At 41.3% G+C, this 25876-nt stretch overlaps 1 protein-coding gene across 2 annotated transcripts in view; it reads right to left on the reverse strand.

The window, feature by feature from the left end:
• Positions 1 to 3371: 3371 nt before the first annotated feature.
• snx16 (sorting nexin 16) overlaps positions 3372 to 25876 on the reverse strand; it is an 82490-nt gene continuing 59985 nt past the window's right edge. For both annotated transcript variants that reach the window (XM_028803381.2, XM_028803380.2), the window contains exons 5-8: positions 24330 to 24399; positions 15268 to 15404; positions 7844 to 7960; positions 3372 to 5423 (exon numbers count right to left, since the gene is read on the reverse strand). In XM_028803381.2, coding sequence (XP_028659214.1) covers positions 5306 to 5423; positions 7844 to 7960; positions 15268 to 15404; positions 24330 to 24399 — 442 coding nt within the window. In that variant the 3' untranslated portion in view covers positions 3372 to 5305. The remainder of the gene's footprint in view (positions 5424 to 7843; positions 7961 to 15267; positions 15405 to 24329; positions 24400 to 25876) is intronic.

Genomic DNA, 25876 nt, shown 5'->3' on the forward strand with positions numbered 1-25876 from the left:
GACACGCCTATACTGTTGCCCAAGCAACGCACTGCACTAATGCTGTTGGTACATCCATCCATCCATTATCCAACCCACTATATCCTAACTACAGGGTCACGGGGGTCTGCTGGAGCCAATCCCAGCCAACACAGGGCACAAGGCAGGAAACAAACCCCAGGCAGGGTGCCAGCCCACCCCGGTGTTGGTACATTTACAGCCCAAGTATTCCTTGGGTCTAGCTACTTACGCAAGACGTGTCTATGCAGTTGGCCAAGTGACGCTTGGGTCGAACACTTCTAGCTCTGTTTTTACAGCTCGAGTGACGCTCGGGTCTAACGCTAAGGTTAAGTGCACCCGGTCCCAAAAATTGAGCCATATTTTAGGTAACACCGATATGCATCAAACTTAACAGAAGTACTTGAATAGTAAGAGTACTCATCCACACCAACCCTAATGAGCCTCCATATTAATCCTGCTTACCTTTGCTTTACAAGTTGCACCTTTTTTAGGACTTTTCCAAATCTTTCACAAGCTTTTTATGAGGTATAAGCGGTAACTCGGGTGGCCGCTCTGTACAACGGCGGTGAGGCAAAAATTCCACAGCACGTCAAAGTTTAAGGCAGGTGGACTACAGCAGCAGGAGACCACAGCGGGTGCCACTCGTGCCAGCTAAGAACAGGCAACTGAGGCTACAATTCACACGGGCTCACCAAAACTGGACAATAGAAGATTAGAAAAATAACGCTGGCTGGTCTGATGAATCTCGATTTCTGCTGTGACATTTGGATGGCAGGGTCAGAATTTGAAGTCAACAACATAAAAGCAGGGATCCATCCTGCCTTGTAAGACACATGATATCCTATATGGTGTTCCACAAGGCTCTATCCTGGGTCCGCTGCTCTTCTCAATCTACATGCTTCCATTAGGTCAGATTATCTCAGGGCACAACGTGAGCTACCACAGCTATGCTGATGACACACAGCTGTATTTATCAATAGCACCTGATGACCCCGATTCTCTTGATTCACTAACACAATGTCTGACTTGTATTTCAGAATGGATGAATAGTAATTTTCTAAAGCTAAATAAAGAGAAAACTGAAATTTTAGTGATTGGCAATAATGGATACAATGAGCCTATTAGAAATAAACTGGATGCATTAGGATTAAAAGTCAAGATGGAGGTAAAAAGCTTAGGGGTAACTGTAATCTGAATTTTAAATCGCATATTCATCAGATCACTAGGACAGCATTTTTTCACCTAAGAAACATAGCAAAAGTTAGACCTCTTATATCATTGAAAGATGCAGAGAAATTAGTTCACGCGTTTGTTTTCAGTCGGCTAGATTACTGTAACGCACTCCTCTCAGGTCTACCCAAAAAAGACATGAATCGTTTGCAATTAGTGCAGAATGCAGCTGCTAGAATCCTAACCAGGAAAAGAAAATGCGAGCACATCTCTCCAGTTTTGACGTCACTACAGTGGTTACCTGTGTCATTCAGGATTGACTTTAAAATTCTGCTCATGGCTTATAAAGCCTTAAATAATCTCGCCTCATCTTATATATCGGAATGTCTGACACCTTATATTCCAAATCGTAACCTCAGATCCTCAACTGAGTGTCTCCTTAGAATTCCAAGAGCAAAACTTAAAAGAAGTGGTGAGGCGGGTGACCTTCTGCTGTTATGCACCTAAAATCTGGAATAGCCTGCCAGTAGGAATTCGCCAGGCTAATACAGTGGAGCACTTTAAAAAACTACTGAAAACACATTACTTTAACATGGCCTTCTCATAACTTCACTGTAATTTAATCCTGACACTCTGTATATCCAATTCATTATAATAACTATTCATGGTGGCTCTAAAATCTGTACTAACCCCTACTCTCTCTTCTGTTTCCTTTTCCGGTGTCCTTTTGGTGGTGGCATGCCACCACCAGCTACTCAAAGCACCGTGATGTCCCAACAATGATGGATGAATTAAAAGCCAGAAGTCTGTATGACCATCACCATCAAGTGACTCAGTGAGAACCCTAACTACAAAGAGGACTATTTCATTTATGTTAGGTAGAATGCCCAGAGGGGACTGGGCGGTCTCGTGGCCTGGAACCCCTGCAGGTTTTTTTTTTTGATTTTTCTGTCCCCCCTGGCCACCGAACCTTACTCTTTTTCTATGTTAACTAATGTTGTCTTATTTTAATTTCTTATTTTGTCCTTTATTTTTCTTTTCTTCACTATGTAAAGCACTTTGAGCTACTTTTTTGTATGAAAATGTGCTATAGAAATAAATGCTGTTGTATCAACGGTTCAGGCTGGTGGTGGTGGTGTTGTAATGATGTGGAGGATATTTTCTTATAACACTTTGGGCTCCTTAGTAATAATTGAACATCATTTAAATACCACAGCCTACCTGAGTGTTGCTGCTGACCATGTCCATCCCCTCAGCGTCCCCATCTTCTGATGGCTCCTTCCAGCAGGATGACGCGCCATGTCACAAAGTTCAGATCATCTCAAACTGTTTTCTTGAACATGACAAGGAGTTCACTGGACTCAAATGGCCTCCAAAAGTCAGCAGATCTCAATTCAGTAGAGCACCTTTGGGATGTGGTGGAACGGGAGATTCACATCATGGATGTGCAGCTGACAGATCTGCAGCAACTGCGTGATACCCTCACGTCAATGTGGAGCAAAATTCTGAGGAATGTTTCCAGCACCTTGGTGAATCTGTGCCACCAAGAATTACGACAGTTCTGAAGGTAACCCGGTACCAGCCAGGTGTACCTAATAGAGTTGCCGGGGAGTGTATTATATACAGCAGCCCTCCATAATGTGTGCGACGAAGACACATTTTTTCAACATTTCCACCTTGGTAACACAGTTTAAAATTACAAATCAAGCAATTCCGATGTTACTCAAGTGCACATGGCAGACTTTCATTGAAGGGGATCTGCACACCTGTCGCTCACACAGCACTTTTTCTACAGCCCACCACCCCTTTTCAGGGCACCATAATGTTTGCCACCATTGTCGTCACAGGCGTTTGTGATTCCTTAGGTGGGTTTCATGACTTCATAAGATACCTCGGCTTGCTTCTACCTTTCAAAACTCTGTAGTTGCCAACATGAGGACAAGAGCTGTGCCAATGAAAGTCAAAGAAGCCATCAAGAGGCTGAAAAACAAGAATCCAATCATTCAACACATCATGTAAAATCTCTTTTTCCATGTCTGGTTGCTGGAGACTGAAACTGAGACGACTTCACTTCAGTTGTGAATTGTTTCGTTGGCACGTTGCACCTCTCGCATGCTTTCGTTTTATCGAATACCCGCCTAGAATTTACGTGTTTCTTGTGTAACAGAGGAATGGAAAAAGAAACGCACATCACAAAAAGATGGTAACGCCTTCAAGTCATTTATTAAAAGGTTTTACTTGGTATAAAGATTATTGATTTGTTTTTTTTTTTCCCCAAACAGAAATACAATTTTTTTCACGTCTTCCCCTATTTAATCCGGAGGTTTGCTCTACAAATCTCTCACGAGTCATCAGCAATGCTAACAGTGTTTTGGCAGTTAAACAAAGCTAAAATATCTTATGCTAACATTTCCTGAAAGCAAAGGCACAATGTCGTCTACGGGTGTGTGTACGCCTTTCACAAAAGAAGCTCACTTACGACAAGAAGTATCGAGGACTGTGTTAGGTCAGCCTTAACTGTAACCAAATCTTTCTTCCAGAGAAAGTAAAATAATCACGGTTGTTGAAACGTTACATTACACTCAACTTAGTATAACGCTTCGAGAAAAAAAGAAAATGATGAAGACGGTGATAGCGTCAAAAATTAACGAACTGCTCAATTTACATTGTAAAATAACGATAAAAAAAATGGCTTATCAAATTCAATGCAAAACTGTGTTTTACGTCGACAGTAACAGAAGCAAAGACTTTTTAAAGTAGGAAAAGAAAAGCAGGAAATAGTGCATGAAAAGAACGACGGAGAAAAAGGCACTATGTCGTTGTTTTCAAAGCAGTAAAAACACACACACACAAATATCGATAAATATATATATAGAAGGAGAGAGAGATTTTTAAAAGCCCTGCCAATGAGACTTGGCACAAAACTTACTGTGAAATTTAAAGTGCATGATAGGAATCGATAAACCCGTTATGGGGAGCGAAATATGAGATATATATATATATATTTTTTTTGTTTTTTAAAACTTCTAACACACAATTCTCGTTCTCATTTTTTCGTTGTATCTGTACTCGGCCTGATATTGCACCATCACAATGAATATGGCTTTTTACGATAAGACAGTGTTGTTTGCAGAACGCCAGATGCAAATAAGCTAAAAAAAAAGACGCAAAAATGTCACGTTTCGTCGGTTGCGGTCATTTCCTTATTTTTGTAATCGATGGCGGCAAATAATTTTTCGTTCCTCTTATAATAGGACCTGTTTAAAATTTTGTACACATTTAAATTGTTTTGTCATCCATCGTTGTTACTTCGTCTTAACTTTGTTATCGTAAATTGAAAGTCTAACAAGCGACACGATGTTGTCAGAACGGTGGCAGGATTTTAAATAGCATACAATCCATACATGTTACGCCAGCATTTTTAAATTTTAGAAAAATGCATAGATACAAGAAATTTGTTTCGCAACTGCAGAAAGTTAATATTTATTCCAAGCAAATGAAAATTCTTCGATCGAGTTAAAACACCCTGCGTGGTGGTCTACGTGTAAACAAATAAAAATAAAATACAAATACCCTTATTGGCGGCAAGAGCTTTTAAGGTACACTTTGTATTTGGTAAAGCAAACAAGTATCTGAGTATTCTGTTGATTGTGTAGTGCAAGACGTGCAGTAGAATCACAGTGAAGGACTTTTTTTGCACGTGGTGAAGAAAACCGAAACTGCTATCCTACTAAAATAACGAAGTGAAAAATCGTCTCTGCGAAACTTCCGAGGAGCATGTAGTGCAAATGTTTTATGTGATTTACAGACTAGCAGAAGCTTTCTTTTTGTGAAAATGATCGTTTATAAAAGCATGGCGAAGGTTACAGACGTTAACCGTCACCATTATTGTTACGCCAAAACTGTTTAAACCAGTCAAACGGGAAGCACATGCCTGAATGTTAACTGCCGCTATATCGTGATATATCGATATATCGTGATATGCCTGGATATATCGAGCTAGAAGATTAGGGAGCCACAGCAGCTAAGTGAGTCAACAAATGTCACTTGTAATTGCATGTTATCTGGGATATAAATTCCCCGAGTTATGTTCCACTCCGGGTTCAAGTCCGCCTGTAGTTCTTCTAAAGGTGCGTTACTTCTGCTCTGTAGGTTCCACGATTTGTCCGACTTCGATCACCGGTGGAGAACTTCCAAGGCTTGGGCCGCACCAGCAAGCTGCATAATTTTGCTCCGTAACAGCTGATTCAAGCCTGTCAATATATAAAAGAGAGAATTTCAGCGAACTCTTCTACCTCTGTAGATGTCACAGGACCTTCAGAAAGGACTGCATTTGGACCCCATCATTTTTTACTGCTAAAATCATTTCAAGGCATTTGTTCCCCCCTCATCAAGCAACACTTACTACCCCAGAACGACAAAGCGAAAACGGGATTTTAAAAATTTTTTGCAAATTTTTTCATAATATCCCATTGACCCAATTATTCAGACCATTCAATCAGTGCTTAGTTGAAACCTCCTTGACAGTGTTCTAAATCTTAGACTGGGCTGAAGATTCACCTTCCAGCAGGACCAAGAAAAGACTGGGAGGCTTGACAGAAAGAAAGAGAAGCCAACAACGAGATCCTCTAAATGAAAATTGGCTCCAGCACTCTCTAGGTCTCAGATTTACCTTTCAACATGACAATAACTCCAAGAACGAAAGCAAAGATAACACAGGAGTGGCTAAGGGGCAACTCTGGGAAGGTTCTTAGGTGGCCCAGTTGGGTGTTAAGTGAGTGATTGTTGCTGGAGCTTCCATGCTGATAGCTTCTTCACCTCGACCCTGACAAAATGTGAAAAAACTGGACAAACACCGAAACATTTTGCAAGGCACGGTTGCTAACGCAGGCCACAAGGCAGAAAGAATCCCCCCCCAGGCAGGGCGCCAGTCCTTTGCTTAGAAGCGAGTGATGAATTAACGTCAATATTTGAAATACAGTGCGTCCGGATAGTATTCACAGGGCATCACTTTCTCCACATTTTGTTATGTTACAGCCTTATTCCAAAATGGATTAAATTCATTTTTTTCCTCAGAATTCTGCACACAACACCCCATAATGACAACGTGAAAAAAGTTTACTTGAGATTTTTGCAAATTTATTAAAAATAAAAAAATTGAGAAATCCCATGTCCATAAGTATTCACAGTCTTTGCTCAATATGCACCTTTGGCAGCAATTCCAGCCTCAAGTCTTTTTGAATATGATGCCACAAGCCTGGCACACCTATCCTTGGCCAGTTTCACCCATTCCTCTTTGCAGCACCTCTCAAGCTCCATCAGGTTGGATGGGAAGCATCGGTGCACAGCCATTTTAAGATCTCTCCAGAGATGTTCAATCGGATTCAAGTCTGGGCCACTCAAGGACATTCACAGAGTTGTCCTGAAGCCACTCCTTTGATATCTTGGCTGTGTGCTTAGGGTCGTTGTCCTGCTGAAAGATGAACCGTCGCCCCAGTCTGAGGTCAAGAGCACTCTGGAGCAGGTTTTCATCCAGGATGTCTCTGTACATTGCTGCAGTCATCTTTCCCTTTATCCTGACTAATCTCCCAGTCCCTTCCACTGAAAAACATCCCCACAGCGTGATGCTGCCACCACCATGCTTCACTGTAGGGATGGTGCCAGGTTTCCTCCAAACGTGACGCCTGGCATTCACACCAAAGAGTTCAATCTTTATCTCATCAGACCAGAGAATTTTCTTTCTCATGGTCTGAGAGTCCTTCAGGTGCCTTTTGGCAAACTCCAGGCGGGCTGCCATGTGCCTTTTACTAAGGAGTGGCTTCCGTCTGGCCACTCTACCATACAGGCCTGATTGGTGGATTGCTGAAGAGATGGAGATGGAAGGTTCTCCTCTCTCCACAGAGGACCTCTGGAGCTCTGACAGAGTCACCTCCCTGACTAAGGCCCTTCTCCCCCGATCGCTCAGTTTAGATGGCCGGCCAGCTCTAGAAAGAGTCCTGGTGGTTTCGAACTTCTTCCACTTACGGATGATGGAGGCCACTGTGCTCATTGGGACCTTCAAAGCAGCAGAAATTTTTCTGTAACCTTCCCCAGATTTGTGCCTCGAGACAATCCTGTGTCGGAGGTCTACAGACAATTCCTTTGACTTCATGCTTGGTTTGTGCTCTGACATGAACTGTCAACTGTGGGACCTTATATAGACAGGTGTGTGCCTTTCCAGATCATGTCCAGTCAACTGAATTTACCACAGGTGGACTCCAATGAAGCTGCAGAAACATCTCAAGGATGATCAGGGGAAACAGGATGCACCTGAGCTCAATTTTGAGCTTCATGGCAAAGGCTGTGACTACTTATGGACATGTGCTTTCTCAATTTGTTTCTTTTTAATAAATTTGTAAAAATCTCAAGTAAACTTTTTTCACGTTGTCATTATGGGGTGTTATGTGTAGAATTCTGAGGAAAAAAATGAATTTAATCCATTTTGGAATAATGCTGTAACATAACAAAATGTGGAGAAAGTGATGCGCTGTGAATACTTTCCGGATGCACTCTATACTGCAATACCAGGACTACCCAAGTTACACTTTCAGAACAAATGAAACCACAAAATCTTGCAAGAGCTACAAGCTAAAGTTAATCGCGAATATAATCGACCTCCATTTTGTCCGCTTACCCGTTCTCGACTTGCATTTCTTGATCTGCCTCTGCCACTGAACACTCCACATCCCCACTGCACTCACTCTCTTCACCAGAAGGCCTGCGGGTATTTTCTTGCGTAACCGGATCTTCTCTGGAAGAAACAAAACAATACTCCTCATTGCTTGTTTATGTAGTGTTGGCACTTAATATAATCCGCAGTATCACCATTTAGTAACAATATACGAATTCTAGCAGTATTTAGGTAATGCAGTCTTGTAAGCCATGGAATGGAAAACAGTTCTTGTGAGAATACATATAGGAACACCGAAATTTAAAGGATACTAATCACATTCTTATGTAATCCAGAGATCACTTGAGAGAGAGAAAGTCAGCTAGCTCTTCTGTCTCTGAAAACATCACAGTGTCTGGCATTGCATTCGTCATTCCAAAAGGTGGCACATCACACACATTAGCACTGCTTTTACGGCATTTGACAGAGACAGATGCATTGCATTTGTCATTCCAACAGATGGTGCATCATAAACCTTTGTATTAATGCATTACAAAATACAATTCAGTCTCCCAACCATCCAAGGACAGTTTGGTGACCAACAATGCCTTGGCCAGCATGATGGAGCACCAGGCCATAACGACATTTTGGGTCCATGGCCAGGAAACTCCCCAGACCTTAATCCCATTGAGAACTTGTGGTGGGTGGACAAACAAAAACCCACCAATTCTGACAAACTCCAAGCACTGATTATGGACTCTGCGCATACAATTCATGGAATTGTCAATAAAAGCCTTTGAAACTTCTGAAATGCTTGTAATTCTACTTCAGTATACCAGAGAAACATCTGACAGAAGATCTAAAAATACTGAAGCAGCAGACTTTGTGAACATTAATATTGGGGTCATTCTCAAAACTTTTAGCCACAGCTGTATCAATGAAAGACCCATGTGTGTATGGAGCAGTCTGCTCTGCTCATGCTCAACCACAGCCACTAGATGGCGCCTGCTTGCACTTTTACGTCATTTGCTACAAAAGACTTGTGTACAGTAAACGCTGCTGCGCAACAACGACGTCATGCTAATGACACCGATCAGGAGACACAATGTCAAAAAGAAGCAAACACCGCTCAACAACGTGCATGTGAAACATCTCACCCATGGAGGGCAAGACTTGAAGTTTTCCCTAAAAACATTGTCTATCTGGAGGTATGTTCTCAAGACAAAGATTAACAGGACTCATATTCCAGCAATCTGGCTAACATATGGGAACGCCAGGGTCTTCGCTCGAAAGCCAGTGGGGCAGCAAGCCCCATTCGGTCCATGTCTTCTGCACCGGGTCATTCTTAAGAGTGAGCTGATCCCTCTTCAAGTTCACAAATATAGTAAAACTGGTAGGGCGTCCTCAGGTTGATTTTTGTCCTGAAGACCACACACAGCTAGTTGTTCATAACTGAGAAAGTTGACGTGACTGGAAAAGACTGAAAGCGCAACTGCAATCAGCTTGAAAAACTGATTTAGAAAAGTGAGTTGTTGTCTCTGATGATTACCAAAAATGGTTTTTGTTCCCTTTACTCTTCTTCATGCATTTTTTGCATACTAAACATACAGAAAAATCAAGAAAAATGAATGCATGCAGGATTCGAACTTTGACCTTCAAAACTTGCAGTTGGACGTGCTACCCTCTGTGCTTTTTGGTAGTCGCTGTAGATTGGCATAAAGATCTCCCTATCGGACTATTATGTGGAAAACATCATTGGGGTTTTCTCTCGACTTTTGTGTCGATTAAATTAACTTTGTGATGAGGTTGGATAATTGTGGGCTTTGGGCCGTGAGATGGATCCATTTGTGAAACCCATTCATCCGTTCTCAATAATAATTCTTTACATTTATATAGTGCTGTTCTCACTGCTCAAAGCGCTTTACACAGTCAGTGAGAAGCTCCTTCATTTTCTGTTACAAATAACAAAGAATTTCTTGTCAGCGAGTCATTTAGGGAACTTTATATGTTTAGATCATACATACAGTCATATGAAAAAGTCTGGGAACCCCTCTTAATTCTTTGGATTTGTGTTTCTCATTGGCTGAGTTTTCAAAGTAGCAACTTCCTTTTAATATCTGACATGCCTTATGGAGACAGTAGGATTTCAGCAGTGACAAGTTTATTGGATTAACAGAAAATATGAAATATGCATCATAACAAAATTAGACAGGTGCATAAATGTGGGCACCCCAACAGAGATATGACATCAACACTTAGTGGAGCCTCCTTTTGGCCTCTAGACGCTGTCCTCCTATACCCTTTGATGAGTGTCTGATTCTGGATGGAGGTCTTGTTCACCATTCTTCATACAAAATCTCTCCAGTTCAGTTCAATTTGATGGACAGCCTGCTTCAAATCATCCTATAGATTTTCGATGATACTCAACTCAGGGGACTGTGACGGCCATTCCAGAACATTGTACTTCTACCTCTGCATGAATGCCTTTGTAGATTTCCAACTGTGTTTTGGGTCATTGTCTTGTTGGAATATCTAACCCCTGCATAATTTCAGCTTTGTGACTGATGCTTGAACATTATCCTGAAGAATTGATATTGGGTTGAATTCATCAGACCCTCGACTTTAACAAGGCCCCCAGGCCCTGAACTAGCCCCACAGCATGATGGAACCTCCACCAAATTTGACAGTAGGTAGCAGGTGCTTTCTTGGAATGTGGTGTTCTTCTTCTGCCATGCAAAGCGCTTGTTGTTATGAGCAAATACTGTAACTCAATTTTTGTCTCATCAGTCCAAAGCACTTTGTTCCTAAATGAATCTGGCTTGTCTAAATGTGCATTGGCATACAACAAGCGACTCTGTTTGTGGCGTGAATGCAGAAAGGGCTTCTTTCTCATCACCCTGCCATACAGATGTTCTTTGTGCAAATTGCGCTGAATTGCAGAACGATGTACAGATACACCATCTGCAGCCAGATGTTCTTGCAGGTCTTTGGAGGTGATCTGTGGGTTGTCTGTCACCATTCTCACAATCCTGCTCATATGTCGCTCCTGTATTTTTCTCGGCCTGCCAGACCTGCTGGGTTTAACAGCAACTGTGCCTGTGGCCTTCCATTTCCTGATTCCATCCCTTCCAGTTACAGAAACTGACAGTTTAAACCTCTGAGATGGCTTTTTGTGGCCTTCCCCTAAACCAGGAGACTCAACAATCTTTGTTTTCAGATCTTTAGAGAGTTGCTTTGAAGATCCCATGCTGTCACTCTTCAGAGGAGAGTCAAAGGGAAGGAAGCACAACTTGTAATTGACCACCTTAAATACCTTTATATCTCATGATTGGACACACCGGTCTATGAAGTTCAAGGCTTAACGAGCTCATCAACCAATCAGCATTGAACAGTGACAGGCATTCAAATCAGCACAATGACAAGGGGACCCACATTTGTGAACAGCCAGTGTTTCACATTTGATTTAATTTCATACAACTAAATACTGCGTCACTAAAAATCTTTGTTCGGAAAACACCGCAGTATTCCTAGGAAATGAAAGACAGACCACTGTTATCTTTTTTGTGGAAAGGAAAGTCAATTATTATGCAGGCTGAGGAACTTTTTCATATGACTGTATTTACTCTTTCATTATGAGTTTTAGATTATATCAATAAAGGGGCACAGGCCTATGGAGGAATATTCCAAAATTATTCAATCAATCAATCAGTTAGATAAATACACAAATAAATAAATGTTTTGTGAAATGATAAAATAAATAAAAATGCAATGATACATGAGCATAATTAAATATGCCACAATATGTTTTTTGTTGCTTATTTTTTTCTATTTGTATTTACGAGGCAAAAAGTAAACGCAAATTGAAAATTACGCAGTAACTGCAATAGATAAAAGCTGACACAATACAACACATTCACAAAGACTTATGGGTAGCTTGAACACCCACAGTGCAGTGCTCTGCTGTTAGTGTCAAATGAACATGGACACTCCGCTGCGGGACTGCACTGTTATTGAAATACGCGCGGTACTGAGATTGACTAGAGGGAGCGAAATCTGCTGAAATTCACCGACTTTTGATCGGGTTAGAAGTACAACTTTCCCCCTGTGCTCATTCGGTGCATTTGTGGTCACAGTGCTAAACTTTCGACACTTTTGATCATTTTCTCTCGTTGTTTTCTAGGAATAAACATGGATGCTCCACACTCTGACTGCGGACAGCAGTGATCTTCTTTTTGAGGAGGACCAGGGGCGGAAATCCTCGTTGGTTTGTCACAATCACGGCGCAGACTTGCTCTGTATTGCCACTGGTAGTGGACAGGGACAGGGTTTATCATCTGACTATTTTTGAATTTCTCACTCCATTCATAAACCCTCTGCTATGGTAAACCACCATCTCTATATTGTGCCTAAAGCCTTCCATCGATTTTGGCCTCAGTATACCTTCAGCCCCTAAAAAGCGGGTCACTGCTTTCTGCTCTTCTTTGGTGTAAATAGAGAGCCGGGCATTTTTGTTTACTCCTAGAAAACAGTAAGAGAAACTGACTAATCAGTATCGAAATGTCACCACTGTGACCACAGACTAGGGTCGTGAGGCATACTGGTACTGGAAAATGTACCAAAAAACGCCCAATTTTAAAACAGCAGGTACAGCATTTCAGGATTTTCAGTACTGGAAGTAAATATCAGCTTTCCTCTCAGTCCCCTTTCCCATCCCCTACAACTTCTATTGCATTGGGGGGTAAACTACATTTGGTGATCCTAAATTGTATGTGTGTGTGCCCGGAGGTGGGCTGGCGCCCTGCCCGGGATTTGTTGCTGCCTTGTGCCCTGTGTTGGCAGGGATTGGCTCCAGCAGACCCCCGTGACCCTGTGTTAGGATATAGCGGGTTGGACAATGGCTGGCTGGTAAACTGCATGTTTTGTGAAGTCGAAACTGCACATTTCAACATGATCAGAACTTCACAGGGAACCCACCACTATTCTTATTGCTCTTATTGACGTGGGGGACACCTCTGTTCCTGCAATCAGGACTTCATGGCTATAAACAGGGACACAGTGTATAGTTTTGTCACAATCGGGCGGCGTACCAGGAAGAGTAAGCATGGGGACATTGGAGTTAGCGGTTATTTGTTTCAGAACCGTTTTAGTTCCGAAAGCTGGTATGGATGCTAAACTCATTAGGAACGATCCAACACAAGCATGGACATACCATGTGTCCACAAGCAGGGCTGTGGAGTCAGTAATAATAAATAATAATTCATTACATTTATACAGCGCTTTCTCAGTATTCAAAGTGCTACCCACACAGGGAGGAACCGGGAAGCGAACCCACAATCTTCCACAGTCTCCTTACTGCAAAGCAGCAGCACTACCACTGCGCCACCTGTTAGAACAAATCCTAGATTTATCCTAGATAAATCCTTCGACTCTGAATCCTTAGTTTCCGGCACTTTTGACTCCGACTCCCTGACTCATCTGTATTTAATATGCTAAAGTATGTTCCATGTTGATTGAAAGAAAGAAACGTACACGTCATTTAACCACTGGCTAGGAAGCAGACTCTCTACCGTATTGGCCAGTTAAAACAAAAGACAAGGCCACAGCACACACCTCCACCTACATCATTACACTTGTTTACACTCAAATGAACTTGTTCAACACATTATATCTGAAATAAAATGAAAACACTAGGGCTGCACGATAACAGAAAAAATGATTATCACGATTATTTTGCTCAAAATTTTTATCACGATTAATAATGACGATTATTCCTTTGGTAAATGAAGTCTGTGACCAAAGCAGTGTAGCCTCGGCCAGTTATTCACAGATGCTGCCCTAATCATATTAGCTGCGTTGTCCGTTGTGATGCACACAAGTCTTTCTTCCACCAAGCCCCAAGCGGACATCGCTTCTTTGAGGCCCACTGCAATAAACTCCGCTGTATGGTCTTGTGGGAAAAACGAAGTTTGCAAAAGCTTGCTTTTCATCTCAAACTCGCTGTCAATAAAATGAACTGTCAAGCTCAAATACGGTTCCGCAGTTCTGCTTGACCATAAGTCGGTCGTGGCAGCAAAATATTCAAGGCTGAGCCTGAGAATTTCTCTTTCTATTTCTTTTCGGCATTTCGCATACAGCGAGGGCAGCGCAACATTGGAAAAATGGTTGCGTGAGGGAATGCTATATCTTTTATCAAGTGTTGCGATCATTTTGTTAATCCCCTCACTGCTCACGGTGGTTATTGGACACATATCCTTGACTATATGGTACGTGATCGCCTCTGTTATTTCCCGGTGTCTTTGCGAGCTAGGCAGATATGGTATTGCGTTGAACAATGTCCCTGATATTGTTGTCTGTGTTGTGGATGGCTGGTAATTTTTTGTTTTGCTGTTTGTGCCTTCAGTCATTGAAATTCTTGATAGTGTACTTTGTGGTGGCTTTTAAGGTGGTTGATGAGGTTTGTTGTGTTACCTTGGGACGTTTGGACGGAACAGGAGCAAAGTTTGCACAAGACTCGTACCTGATCAACATCACATTCCTTGAAATCGAAATAGTTCCAGACAACTGAGTATGACCCCTTTTTAGGAACTAACGATAGCACTTCTGCACCTTCCTCACGTTGCTCCGCCATCATATGTTTATTCTGACTGACTGTTATTGCTGCTATTGACTTCTACTGCTTCAGAAAGCGCTTGCAATCTAGACGCAGTAACGTCATAGTGACGCAGTCCAATCCGTAAACTCAGCCCATAAAAAACAGTTTGGTCTTTATACTGTAAAATCGCGACGATATTTATTAACTGATCGTGGGTCATAAATATCGTTATCATGAGAAAAAAAAGATTAATCGTGCAGCCCTAGAAAACACTTTTTGTAATGTACCATAATCCAGATTACAATATGTGAATGTCTGGTCGTTTAATAGCTCAGCTGAACGTCATGCTAGTAGTAACACAACTATGCACTGGGCTTTATTCTTACATCAGACAAGAACTTAATTATGACTATTGTTTGTGAAACGGGACATTTGAATTTGCTGTATTTTTTTCATTACAATTTAAATTTATTAGGAGTCGGAAGTCGGCACATTTTTGCCGACTCCGACCCCAGGTACCCAAAATTGTCTCCGACACCTCGACTCCGACTGTCCACAAATACGCAAGGAAAGCTGTGTAGCCAACCCAAACAAAATTCACAAAAGTGTTGAAAGACATCGACTTATCCTCACGTATATAAAATAAAAAATACCAGGTAGCCGTCTATGACCGAAAATTTGCCATATTATTTACTATTTATATAAACGTTAACGGCCGACATGATGAAAGAAACAGCAATACAAACAAAAATCCTCCTTTATCATAAGGCACACGTGAAACACAAATGAAGACGGCCATTTAGATGTTCAGTATTTTGCCCACAGCTTAAAATTGTAAGTATGAAGAGGACTCTACTTGATTCTGTTCTCCAAAACGTCAATGTACAGCTGTTTTTCTTCCAGGATTTTCTTGAGGGATTCGATTTCTTTCTGCTTCTCGATGAGCTCTTTCTGGAGTCTGTAGTTTGTCTCTTCGAGAGTCTCACAAAAGGCCTGCAGACATAAACAACAACAACAAAAAAAATTAAAGAGTTGTTCAAAAATTCATGTAAATGTATGGAGTGCTGCAGTATTGGAAAAAAAATAGAAGGAAAATAAAGGATCACTAACAAAAATGTTAAGAGACTTTAAAATATAGTATTTCTTTAAATTGTGATGGAAAAACCGGCATCTCAGCCGCTATGAATGCCGCTGTCTTACCTGGCCAGGACACCTTGACAACAGAAGAACATGATAATGGAAGGCCACATAGGGAGTGATATCTCCTTTATAGACCCAGAGGCGGAGGTGGAAGGATCCAGGAGTGGCTACACCAGGAGTGGCACCCTAACAAAAGCCAGCAGCCGTACCACCTGCACTTCAGAGGAGGTTATCCACCTGAAGCTAAGCCTGTTCAGGCCCCTCCAGAAACCTGGATAGGAGACCATCTAGGAAAAGCTTGGGTTGTTGCTGATGGAAGAGGTGTTGGTGAGACCAGCAGAGGGCGCTTATCCTGTTGTCTGTGTATGGATCTCAATACCCCAATGCAGTGATGGGGGACACTGTGCTGTAAAAATGGCACCGTCCCTCGGATGAGATGTAAAACCGAGGTCATAAAATGTCCCTGGGCATCCTTAGTAAAGAGTAAGGTGTTATCCAGATGTCCTGGCTAAATTGCCCAACACGGCCTGTTCATTCTGGCCCCCTAATCATCCACCATCTCTAACTGGCTAATTGTCTCTCACCACTAAGAGCTAATGTGTGGTGGGCATTTGGCCACAAGAATGGCTGCCATCACATCATCCAGGGAGATGCTGCCCATTAGTGGTGGTTGAAGTCAGCACTGCTCTTTCTCTTTAGCTTCACCTCCACTCCAATAGGAGATGTCAGCCATGACAGCCTTGAGTCTGTGTACACCGGTCTCTCCCTTGATCAGCTCCGCCATTTTCCCCTCATTCTTCTTTGCAGGACTACCGAGGCTCTGTCAGGTGTCATGGGGATCGTGAGTGAACCGCCTTGTTCAAGTCCAGCCGCAAATTCTCAATTGGACTGACATCTGGCCACTCCAAGACACGAACATTGCTCTCTCGAAGGCATCGCTGTTTAGCATTGGCTTTACACTTGGGCTCATCGTCTTACTGGAGAACAAATCTTCTCCCAAGGTGCAGGTTTCTTGTTGACTGTTTTCTTCCAGAATTTTCCCACGCTTTGCTGCATTACAATACAATACAATACAATTTATTTTTATATAGCCCAAAATCACACAAGAAGTGCCGCAATGGGCTTTAACAGGCCCTGCCTCTTGACAGCCCCCAGCCTTGATTCTCTAAGAAGACAAGGAAAAACTCCCAAAAAAAAAAACCTTGTAGGGGAAAAATGGAAGAAACCTTGGGAAAGGCAGTTCAAAGAGAGACCCCTTTCCAGGTAGGTTGGGTGTGCAGTGGGTGTCAAAAAGAAGGATCAATACTATACACAGAACAAATCCTCAATACAGTATAAAAATAAAAATTTTACAAGTACAAAGCAGAATTTAACAGTAGATGATATCACGTAATAGGATTTGGATTTGTTTAGAGTCCTGGAGACCTCAACCATCAAGCTGCCTCCCCCATTTGGCCATTCCACAGCTGAAACAGCGCTGGACCAGCCAATCCGATGAAAGGACCCCTCTACCCAACAATTCCTGTGATTATCCATCAGAGATGACTTTATCTTAGGCAGGCAAAACAACTTGGCAGGTGGGCCGTGGCACCAAGTGCCACATTTGAGTACCGAGAAGAGAAACAGAATAGGTGAGGGTCAGTAACAAATTATAACTATCATGTTAGTTATGTTTTAGTGCTAATGACTAACAACAGAGATGCAGTCTGTACAGTTAATCAACAGCTCTAGTCAGGGTGTGCTAAACGGAAGTAGTGAGTCTTCAGCCGGGATTTAAAAGCTAAGACCGAAGTGGCATCTCTTATAGTAGCAGGCAGACCACTCCACAGTTTAGGGGCCCTGTAACTTAAAGCTCGACCTCCCACTGTTATTTTATTAATCTTTGGAATCATAAGCAGACCAGCATCTTGAGATCTTAATGTGCGCTCTGCTTTGTAAGTCATGGTAAGTTCAGACAAGTGAGCCGGACCTCAGCCATTTACGGCTTTATATGTTAAAAGAAGGATTTTGAAATCTGCCCTAAACTTAACCGGGAGCCAGTGTAAGGATTTAAGAACTGGAGTTATGTGTTCGTATATTTTCTTGTTCTTGTAATAATTCTCGCAGCAGCATGTTGGATTAACTGGAGGCTGTATAAAGAACAGTTTGAACATCCAGTGAACACCGCATTGCAGTAGTCAATCCTACTAGAAATGAATGCAGAAATTAATTTCTCAGAATCCTGTTTATTTAGAAAGCGCCTTCATTTCCCAACATTTTTAAGATGGAAGAAACATGATTTGGACAACTTTGTAATATGCACTTTAAATGACATGCTAGAGTCAAATATAACTCCGAGATTGCGGACTGATTCAATAAAATTAATGGTGAATCCAACCGAGTTAAATGATGACAGAATATTGTTGTGATCAGCATCATTCCCTCCAACAATTAACATCTCTGTTTTATCTGTATTTAAAGACAAGTAGTTCTCATTCATCCACTCCTTTAATTCACTAGCACAACTAATTAAAGACAACATTGGAGAAACTTCATTTGATCTAAATGAAAGGTATAACTGGGTGTCATCTGCATACGAGTGAAAATTAACATTATGTTTCCTAATGACATATCCCAGTGGAAGCATGTAATGTGAAAACAGTAAAGGTCCCAGTACTGAGCTCTGCAGGACACCATATTGAACTTCTGTGTGTAATGAAGGAGTCTTGTCAGCACATTTCTGTACATATTGGAATCGATTTGATAAATAAGAACTAAACCAAGTGAGCATGGTGCCTGTAAGCCCAACATCATTTTTTAGCCTGTGCAGTAAAATAGAATGGTCGATGGTGTCAAATGCTGTGCTTAAGTCCAACAACATAATTACAGTGGAGTTTCCTTCAACAGAGGAAATCAGAATGTCGTTTACAACCCGTGTTAGTGCCGTTTCTGTACTATGACCAGTGCGAAAACCAGACTGGGATTTCTCAAATAAATTGTAATGCGTAAGGTGTGTCTGAAGCTGATTTGTGACTACTTTTTCTAGTATTTTAGAGAGAAAGGGTAAATTTGAAATAGGCCTACAATTATTTAGTATGTGTGGGTTTAGGTCTGACTTTTTAAGTAATGGTTTAATGACTGACACTTTTAGTGCATCAGGTACTATGCCATGCAATAATGAACTACTGATAATGTTTAGAATAGGCGCTGCAAGAACATCCATTGCACTTTTTACTGGTTTTGTTGGCACTGGATCTAGGGAACAAATAGTGGTTTTCATTTTATAAATTAAAGTTAAGATGTCCTGCTCAGTTACATGATTAAAATTACTAAAGTGCTGAATGCAATGTGAGGCAGGATCTGCTAAGCTAGTATGCGATTTGTAGTGTGATGCAGAGATCTGGGATCTTATATTTTTTATTTTCTTATTGAAGGAGTTCATAAAGTCTGTACTGCTAATATCTGTTGGTATTTTGCACTGTAAATCTGAATTCCCATTTGTTAATTTAGCAACTGTTCTAAACAGTACCCGAGGATTTTTATTATTGCTGTCTATTATTGTAGAATAGTATTCTGAGCGAGCTTTAAAGAGGGCTTTTTTATATTTTTTAACACTCTCTGTCCATGCAATTTGAAAGACATGTAGCTTTGTTGTTCTCCATCTGTGCTCCAGTTATCGACACTCTAATTTAAGAGCTCGAGTGTTTTCATTAAACCAGGGAGAGTTTCTATGTGCTTTGATCACTTTTGTTTTAAGGGGAGCCACTGTGTCCAGAGCATCTCTCAAGGTCATATTATAATGATATAAACTGATCTAAATTGTTTTCCACGTTTACATTTGATGTTAACTGATCTAAATGGTTTTCCACAATTACACACGACTTACTCAAAGTATCTATAAATTTTGAAGCTGAATTACAATCTAGATGTTGCACTTGTCTTTGTTTTAATCTGTGAGTGCGTTAGCAAGGGCAGGGCTAAATCAAATGTAATTAAGTAGTGATTGGAAATAACTTCACTTAATGGAGCAATATTTAAATTTTGAATTTCAACTTTGTAAGTTATAATTAAATATAATGTGCGGTTATGATTATGAGTTGGACCTTTTTGCTAAAAGTGTCAGTTTCCACATCAATGTGTACATTAAAATCCTCCATCAGTACTACATGATCATAATTTATAGCCAAGTCAGATAAAAGGTTGCTAAATTCAGTCGTGAACAATGAATACGGTCCTGGTGGTCTGTAGACTAGCACTATAATTGTGTTGAAATCTGTTTTAATATTTAAAATGAGTGCCTCAAAGGATGTAAAGTTGCCTACATTTTTAGACGTGATTTGCACTTTGTTACAATGAATTATTCCAAGGCCTCCTCCTTGTCCAGAATCTGTAGACTTATGAAGGAATGAGTAGCCATCTGGTGACGCCTCAGCTAGGAGAACAGTGTCACATTTACTAAGCCAGGTTTCAGTGAGAAGACACTGTACTTAATATAATATCATTTACCAAAACAGCTTTACTGACAAGAGAGCGAATGTTCAATAAGCAGCATTTAAAACTGCATGCTTCTTTCTAAACTGGTGATATATTTTTTGTTTTAATTTGAAGTAAATTTCTATTACAGATGCCCCTGGTGGAGGGTCTGGTTTTATCCCTTGGTCTAATTATACACCTTATTTTTTGGTTATCAAGTAATTTAAGGTTTGCATCAAGACTAAATTTACTGGATGCCCCACAACAGGGATTATGGGTAACAGCTTCAGGATAGTAACAGGTGGGATAAACAACAGCCTGTGATTTAAGATCACATGACTGTGGCCTGGATGGTGCTGTAATCAGTCAGCCAGGCAGTTTTGTGCCATATTTTGGGATAATACATAAGGTCCCCTCCAGTTAGGATGAAGACCATCTCTTCTGAAAAATCCAGGCCTTTCCCAAAAATCATCCCAATTGTTCATAAACGCTATGCTTTTATTTGTACACCAGGTTTCTAGCCAGCAGTGAAGGGAATGCAATCTGCTATAAATCACACCCCCTCTATATAATCTTGGTATGGGGCCAGATACAACTAAATTCCAACATTTTCTTTTATCTTTGGTGCATAGAGAGATGAAGTTCCTCTTTGATACCTCAAATTGCTGTAAATAAATATCATTAGTGCTGACATGCAGCAATAAGGTAGATACTTCATCGTCGGCGACACGGTCCAATGCAGCCTCTATGTCAGAAATTTTGGCCCCTGCGAGTCATTTAACATTAACTGCAGGTTTAACATAGTTTGGAATTCTAACATTCCGCACTATGGAATCGCCAATTATGAGCACTTTCTTATTCTCAGTTTCCACAGGTGCGCTGCGGAGTGCTGAGAATCTGTTCTAGGTCAGAATTGGTGACCTGGGTGCCAAGGGACTAAATTTTGGCTTCTTAGACCCCCGTCTTACTGTTACCCAGTCGCCCTGTGGCTGAATTGGAGCTGCTGACTTCGGCCGCGCACTGACTACAGTGGGACCTGCAGAGATTGAAGCCGAATCAGAAGTAGCCGAATTGTCTAAACAAACCAAGTCGATCTAATTATCGGTTTGCCTAATTGTTATCAGGTTCCTAATGCGGTCCTCCAATTTGCGTATTTTCCCAACCAACTCAAAATTAACTAAACACTTTTGGCAGGTGAAGCTGTCTATACTGTTGGCCGGAAAACCTGAACTGTACATGCTGCAGGACACACAACATATTAACGTGCCCTCAACGGGCAGAGAGCAGATAGAACTCAATTCATTTTTTACTTTCACAAGCCTTCCAGAGCCTGCTGCTGAGAAGCATTCCCACAGCTTGACGTTACCTCCTGCATGCTTCATGGTGGGGATGGTGTGTTTTTGATAATATGCAATATGCCAAACATGGCGTTTAGTTCGATTGGCAAAATGGCTCAGTGAGATCACAGATCCTTCTTCCCATTGACTTCACATTCTCCACGTGTCTTCTGCTGAGATGTCAAGTGTGTTTTCTTTCTTTGCCACTCTCCCATAAGGCAGAGACTGGTGAAGTGCCTGGGTAATTCCTTACATTTACAGTATATAGCACTTCAGTGAGTGGGGAGCCACTTCAACTATCACTAATGTGCAGCATCCACCTGGACGATGTGACGGCAGCCACTTTGTGCCAGTATGCTCACCATGTTAGCTGTAGGGTGGCAAAGGGATGATAGATAATTAGCTAATTAGAGACAGGGGATTACTAGGGGAGCCAGAGAGACTAGGCTGTGGTGGGCAATTTAGGCAGGACATCGTGATACATCGTACTCTTTATGAAGGGTGTCCAGGGATCTTTTATGACCACAAAGAGTCAGGACCTCAGTTTTATATCTCATCTGAAAAACGGCACCATATTTACAGCACAGTGTCCTCGTGATTGCACTGGGATCCACATTCAGACCAGAGGGTAAGCGTCCTACGCTTTTCTTAGATGGTCTCTGTGTCCAGCAAGCATTAGCTCCTTGGGAATGAGTTCTTTTGGAATTGTGGCGTGTTACATAACCGAAAAGTATATCGATATAATATAAAAAGGTGATACCCCTCCCTTAGTGACACGGCGGCAAGAAATCACATAGGAGAAATAACTTAGCTTTGTTCAATGTCGGCTTACACTACATAACAGACGAAAGAAGCCAATGACAGAACCCAGTCCGGGAGTGGTGGCCTGATGTGTAGAGTCTGTTGACATCGTCGGTGCAGTGGAAGGATTTTCAGGAACAGGTGGCTGTATCTCCCATCCATCCATGACTTGGCCGTTTTCCAAAGCTTTATACTGTTTTCTCCACGTACAGGGCCCCCACTTAGGCGAACATGCAATTCCAAACAAGGCAACGAGGATACAGTTTCATGCTGACTTTGACAGACAAAAAAATAGTATACAGCAGTTCTCGGTCTGCACGTCTTCCAGTTGTTTCAATCTGTCTTATGTTATACTGCTTGACTAGAAGTTCTACGTGTTGAACCCCTGTGCTAAATCTGGCTCTGTGTCAGCTGTGCATGTGAGCAGAAAAAAAAGCAGATTTATAAGACATATTTGCACAGAGCACAGCGACGTATTAAACTCCTGCTTATTACAAGTTCCCATCCAAGTACTGCTACTGACCGGGACCAAATATGCCGAGATGCAGGTGGATGACCTCTTCTGAAGTGCATGTGATATGCCTGCTGGCACGGCATTCAAACCAGCTGGTTGTTGGATCCACCAAGGCTACACTTCTAACCACTACACCACCAGGGCACACCTCACAAGCTCTCTCATTTACTGGACACGGAAGCTATCCAAAATGAGAGCAACACTGGTTGTGTAGTAAAATCCAGCAGGAAAATCGGACAACTCAGGTGAGGTACCCTGACCACAGAGAGAACATGCAAATTCCACACAGACAACCACCAGGAGAAGATTACAAGGGCAAGACAGCTGATCCTCGATTTTTCACTCTTTGTTAAATAATTAATTGGTAAACATTAATGAACATAGCAAAAAAAATTTGGAAAGAAATGTGCTGTATATCATCATGTACAAATTCAGGCCTGCTCTCTCAAGTCCGAGTTTTAGGTTGTGATGTCAACCCAAAATCCTGATGTACACTGTGATCAAGAAATACAGTGACGCTTTCTAGGTTAAATTTGTTTATTAGAACAATTTATTTTAACACTAGAATTACCAAAGCCTACAAAAAAAAAACTCATAAATCTGGCCCACCTTAAATCCCTTCGCACCTCTCCGTCAGCGTCTTTTGTCTTGTAAATGTGCCGATCAAGACAAGCAGCAAGCAGCCTACTATTCCATCCCACCCACCGCTATAAAAGTGTGTACTATACATTTACAGTGGCTGTTACAGACACAAACCTGATGTATGTTTTTATTGTATAATATTAACAATAAGAGCAGTTCACTACTCAAAATGTTAAATATATGAGGCAGTCAGGGTCGAACCGGGGGACTCTTGATTATAAGTCAGCAATTCTTACCGATGCGCCACAGAAGCTGTTGCATCTCCCTTGAACCTTTTGTGAAAGTGTTTATTTGATCTTTGCACTTCAGGCTTTACATATTATATAGTTCATGTCTACATTTTGTCATTTATTACTAAAATATGAAAAACGTTTCTGTTTTAACGATGTGTTTACACAGATTATTGTAGAAACGGAACACACATGAAATGCATTTATTCCAAATAACGATCTATTATTTCCATTCTAAAACGTCAGCACTTCACTTCTAGATAATAAAGGCTGGAACAGGGAGAACTTTGTGGCCGTTCTACAGCGGTGGAGGAACGGAATAGTAGGCTACTTGCTGCTTGTCTTGATCGGCACATTTACAAGACAAAAGACACTGACTGAGAAGTGCGAAGGGATTTAAGGTGGGCCGGATTTATGAGTTTTTTCATAGGCTTTGGTAATTCTAGTGTTAAAGGACTCACTTCAATCAGCATCAGGAGCAGAATACAAAGGCAAGACACTTGACCCTTGATGTGCCACCCTTTGATAAATATTAATTTAAAATCGAAAACAAAATCTGAAAGAAATGTGGTGTAGAACATCATGTGCTTTATAAATTAAGTAAAAAATGAAAAATTATTTTTGAGTTAATCTTAAGAATAAATAATGTGTAAAACAACATACGGTTTGCAGCATTATTATTATTATTATTATTATTATTATTATTATTATTAATGGTTCAGCTGCCCACTTTATTACATAATTTCCAAAATGTAAGAGAGATATCTTCTGATGTTTTTAGAAAATAAATAATTCGACTCACCCGGCTTTCTTCCAAGCTGTCAAATGGTCCTGGGGGGTCATCTAAGCATAAAAATTCTCGTACAGCAATGCTGTTAGACAAAATATAAATAAATGAATAAATAAATGGGTTATTCTTACACATTAAAAAATTGGAAGAACAATTAAATATACATATGTAAAAGTGCAATGTTAACTTACTGGGCTTGGAGGCCTCATTTCCGCTTTGCTTTAAGTGATGCACAGATAAACAAAATAAACATTAAATGTTCCCTTTATGATTTTCTTCTTCTTCTTCTTTTGGCTGCTCCCATTTAGGAATCGCCATAGTGGATCATCTGTCTCCATCTATTCTCCTCTTTTACATCATTTTCTACCACACCGACTGCCTTCCTATCTTCTCCCACCACATCCATAAACCTTTTATTTGGCCTTCCTCTTTTTCTCCTGCCTGGCAGTTCCATCGTCAAAATTATTTTCCTGATGTTCCCCTCATCTCTCCTCTGCATGTGCCCAAACCATCTCAATCATGACTCTCTCATTTGTTCACCAAACTGTCGTACCTGTGTTGTCCCTCTAATATACTCATTTCTAATCCTGTCTACCCTCATTAATCCGAGTTAAAATCATATCATCTCCGCCATTTCCAGCTCTGTCTTCTGTCTTTTTGTCAGTGCCGCCGTCTCAAAACCATACAACATGGCTGGTCTGACTACCGTTTTATAGACCTTCCCTTTCGCTCTTGCAGGTATTCTTCTATTACAAATCACTCCTGCAACTCTTCTCCACCAGGTCCACCGTGCCTGCACTCTCTTCTTCACCTCTCTGTCGCACTCTCCATTGCTTTGGACTGTTGAACCCAAGTATTTAAATTCATCTCCCTTGACCACCTCTGCTCCATGCAGTCGCACCCTACCACCACCTTCCTTTATTCTCACACATATGCTTCATCTCACTCCTACTGACTCTCATTCCCCTTCTGTCCAGTGCATACCTTCACCTCTCCAGATTCATCTTTATCTGCTGTCTACTCCCACTGCAGATCACAATGTCAGTCGTGAACATCATAGTCCTCGGAGACTCCTGTATGACCTCATCTTTTAACCTGTCCATCACTACTGCAAACAGAAAAGGCCTCAGAGCCGATCCTTAGTGTAATGCCACTCTCACCTTGAACCAGGCTGTCACTTCTACCGCACACGTCGCTGCAGTCACACTGTCCTTACACATATGCTGCACCACCCTCACATACTTTTCTGCTACTCTCGACTTCCTTATACAGTACAATAACTCCTAACTTGGCATCCTGCCATAAGATTTTTCCAAGGTCACAAACACAAATTTCAGCAATGGATTTCTTGTTTTGAAGAGTCATGCTTCAACATGGGCTGTGTGAGTGGTAACTGTATGCAGCATTTGACTAAAATTCGGAACTTGCAATCTTTGACCTTTGACTCTCAAGTCGGAGTATGTCGGACTTCAGATTATGATGTCGATTCAAAATGGCAACATGCGCCTCGATCAGGACTGTAACACTTTATAGGTACAATTTATTTGTTAGAACAATTT

Source organism: Erpetoichthys calabaricus, chromosome 6 (genome assembly GCF_900747795.2).
Source record: "Erpetoichthys calabaricus chromosome 6, fErpCal1.3, whole genome shotgun sequence".
NCBI classification, from domain to species: Eukaryota; Metazoa; Chordata; class Cladistia; order Polypteriformes; family Polypteridae; genus Erpetoichthys; species Erpetoichthys calabaricus.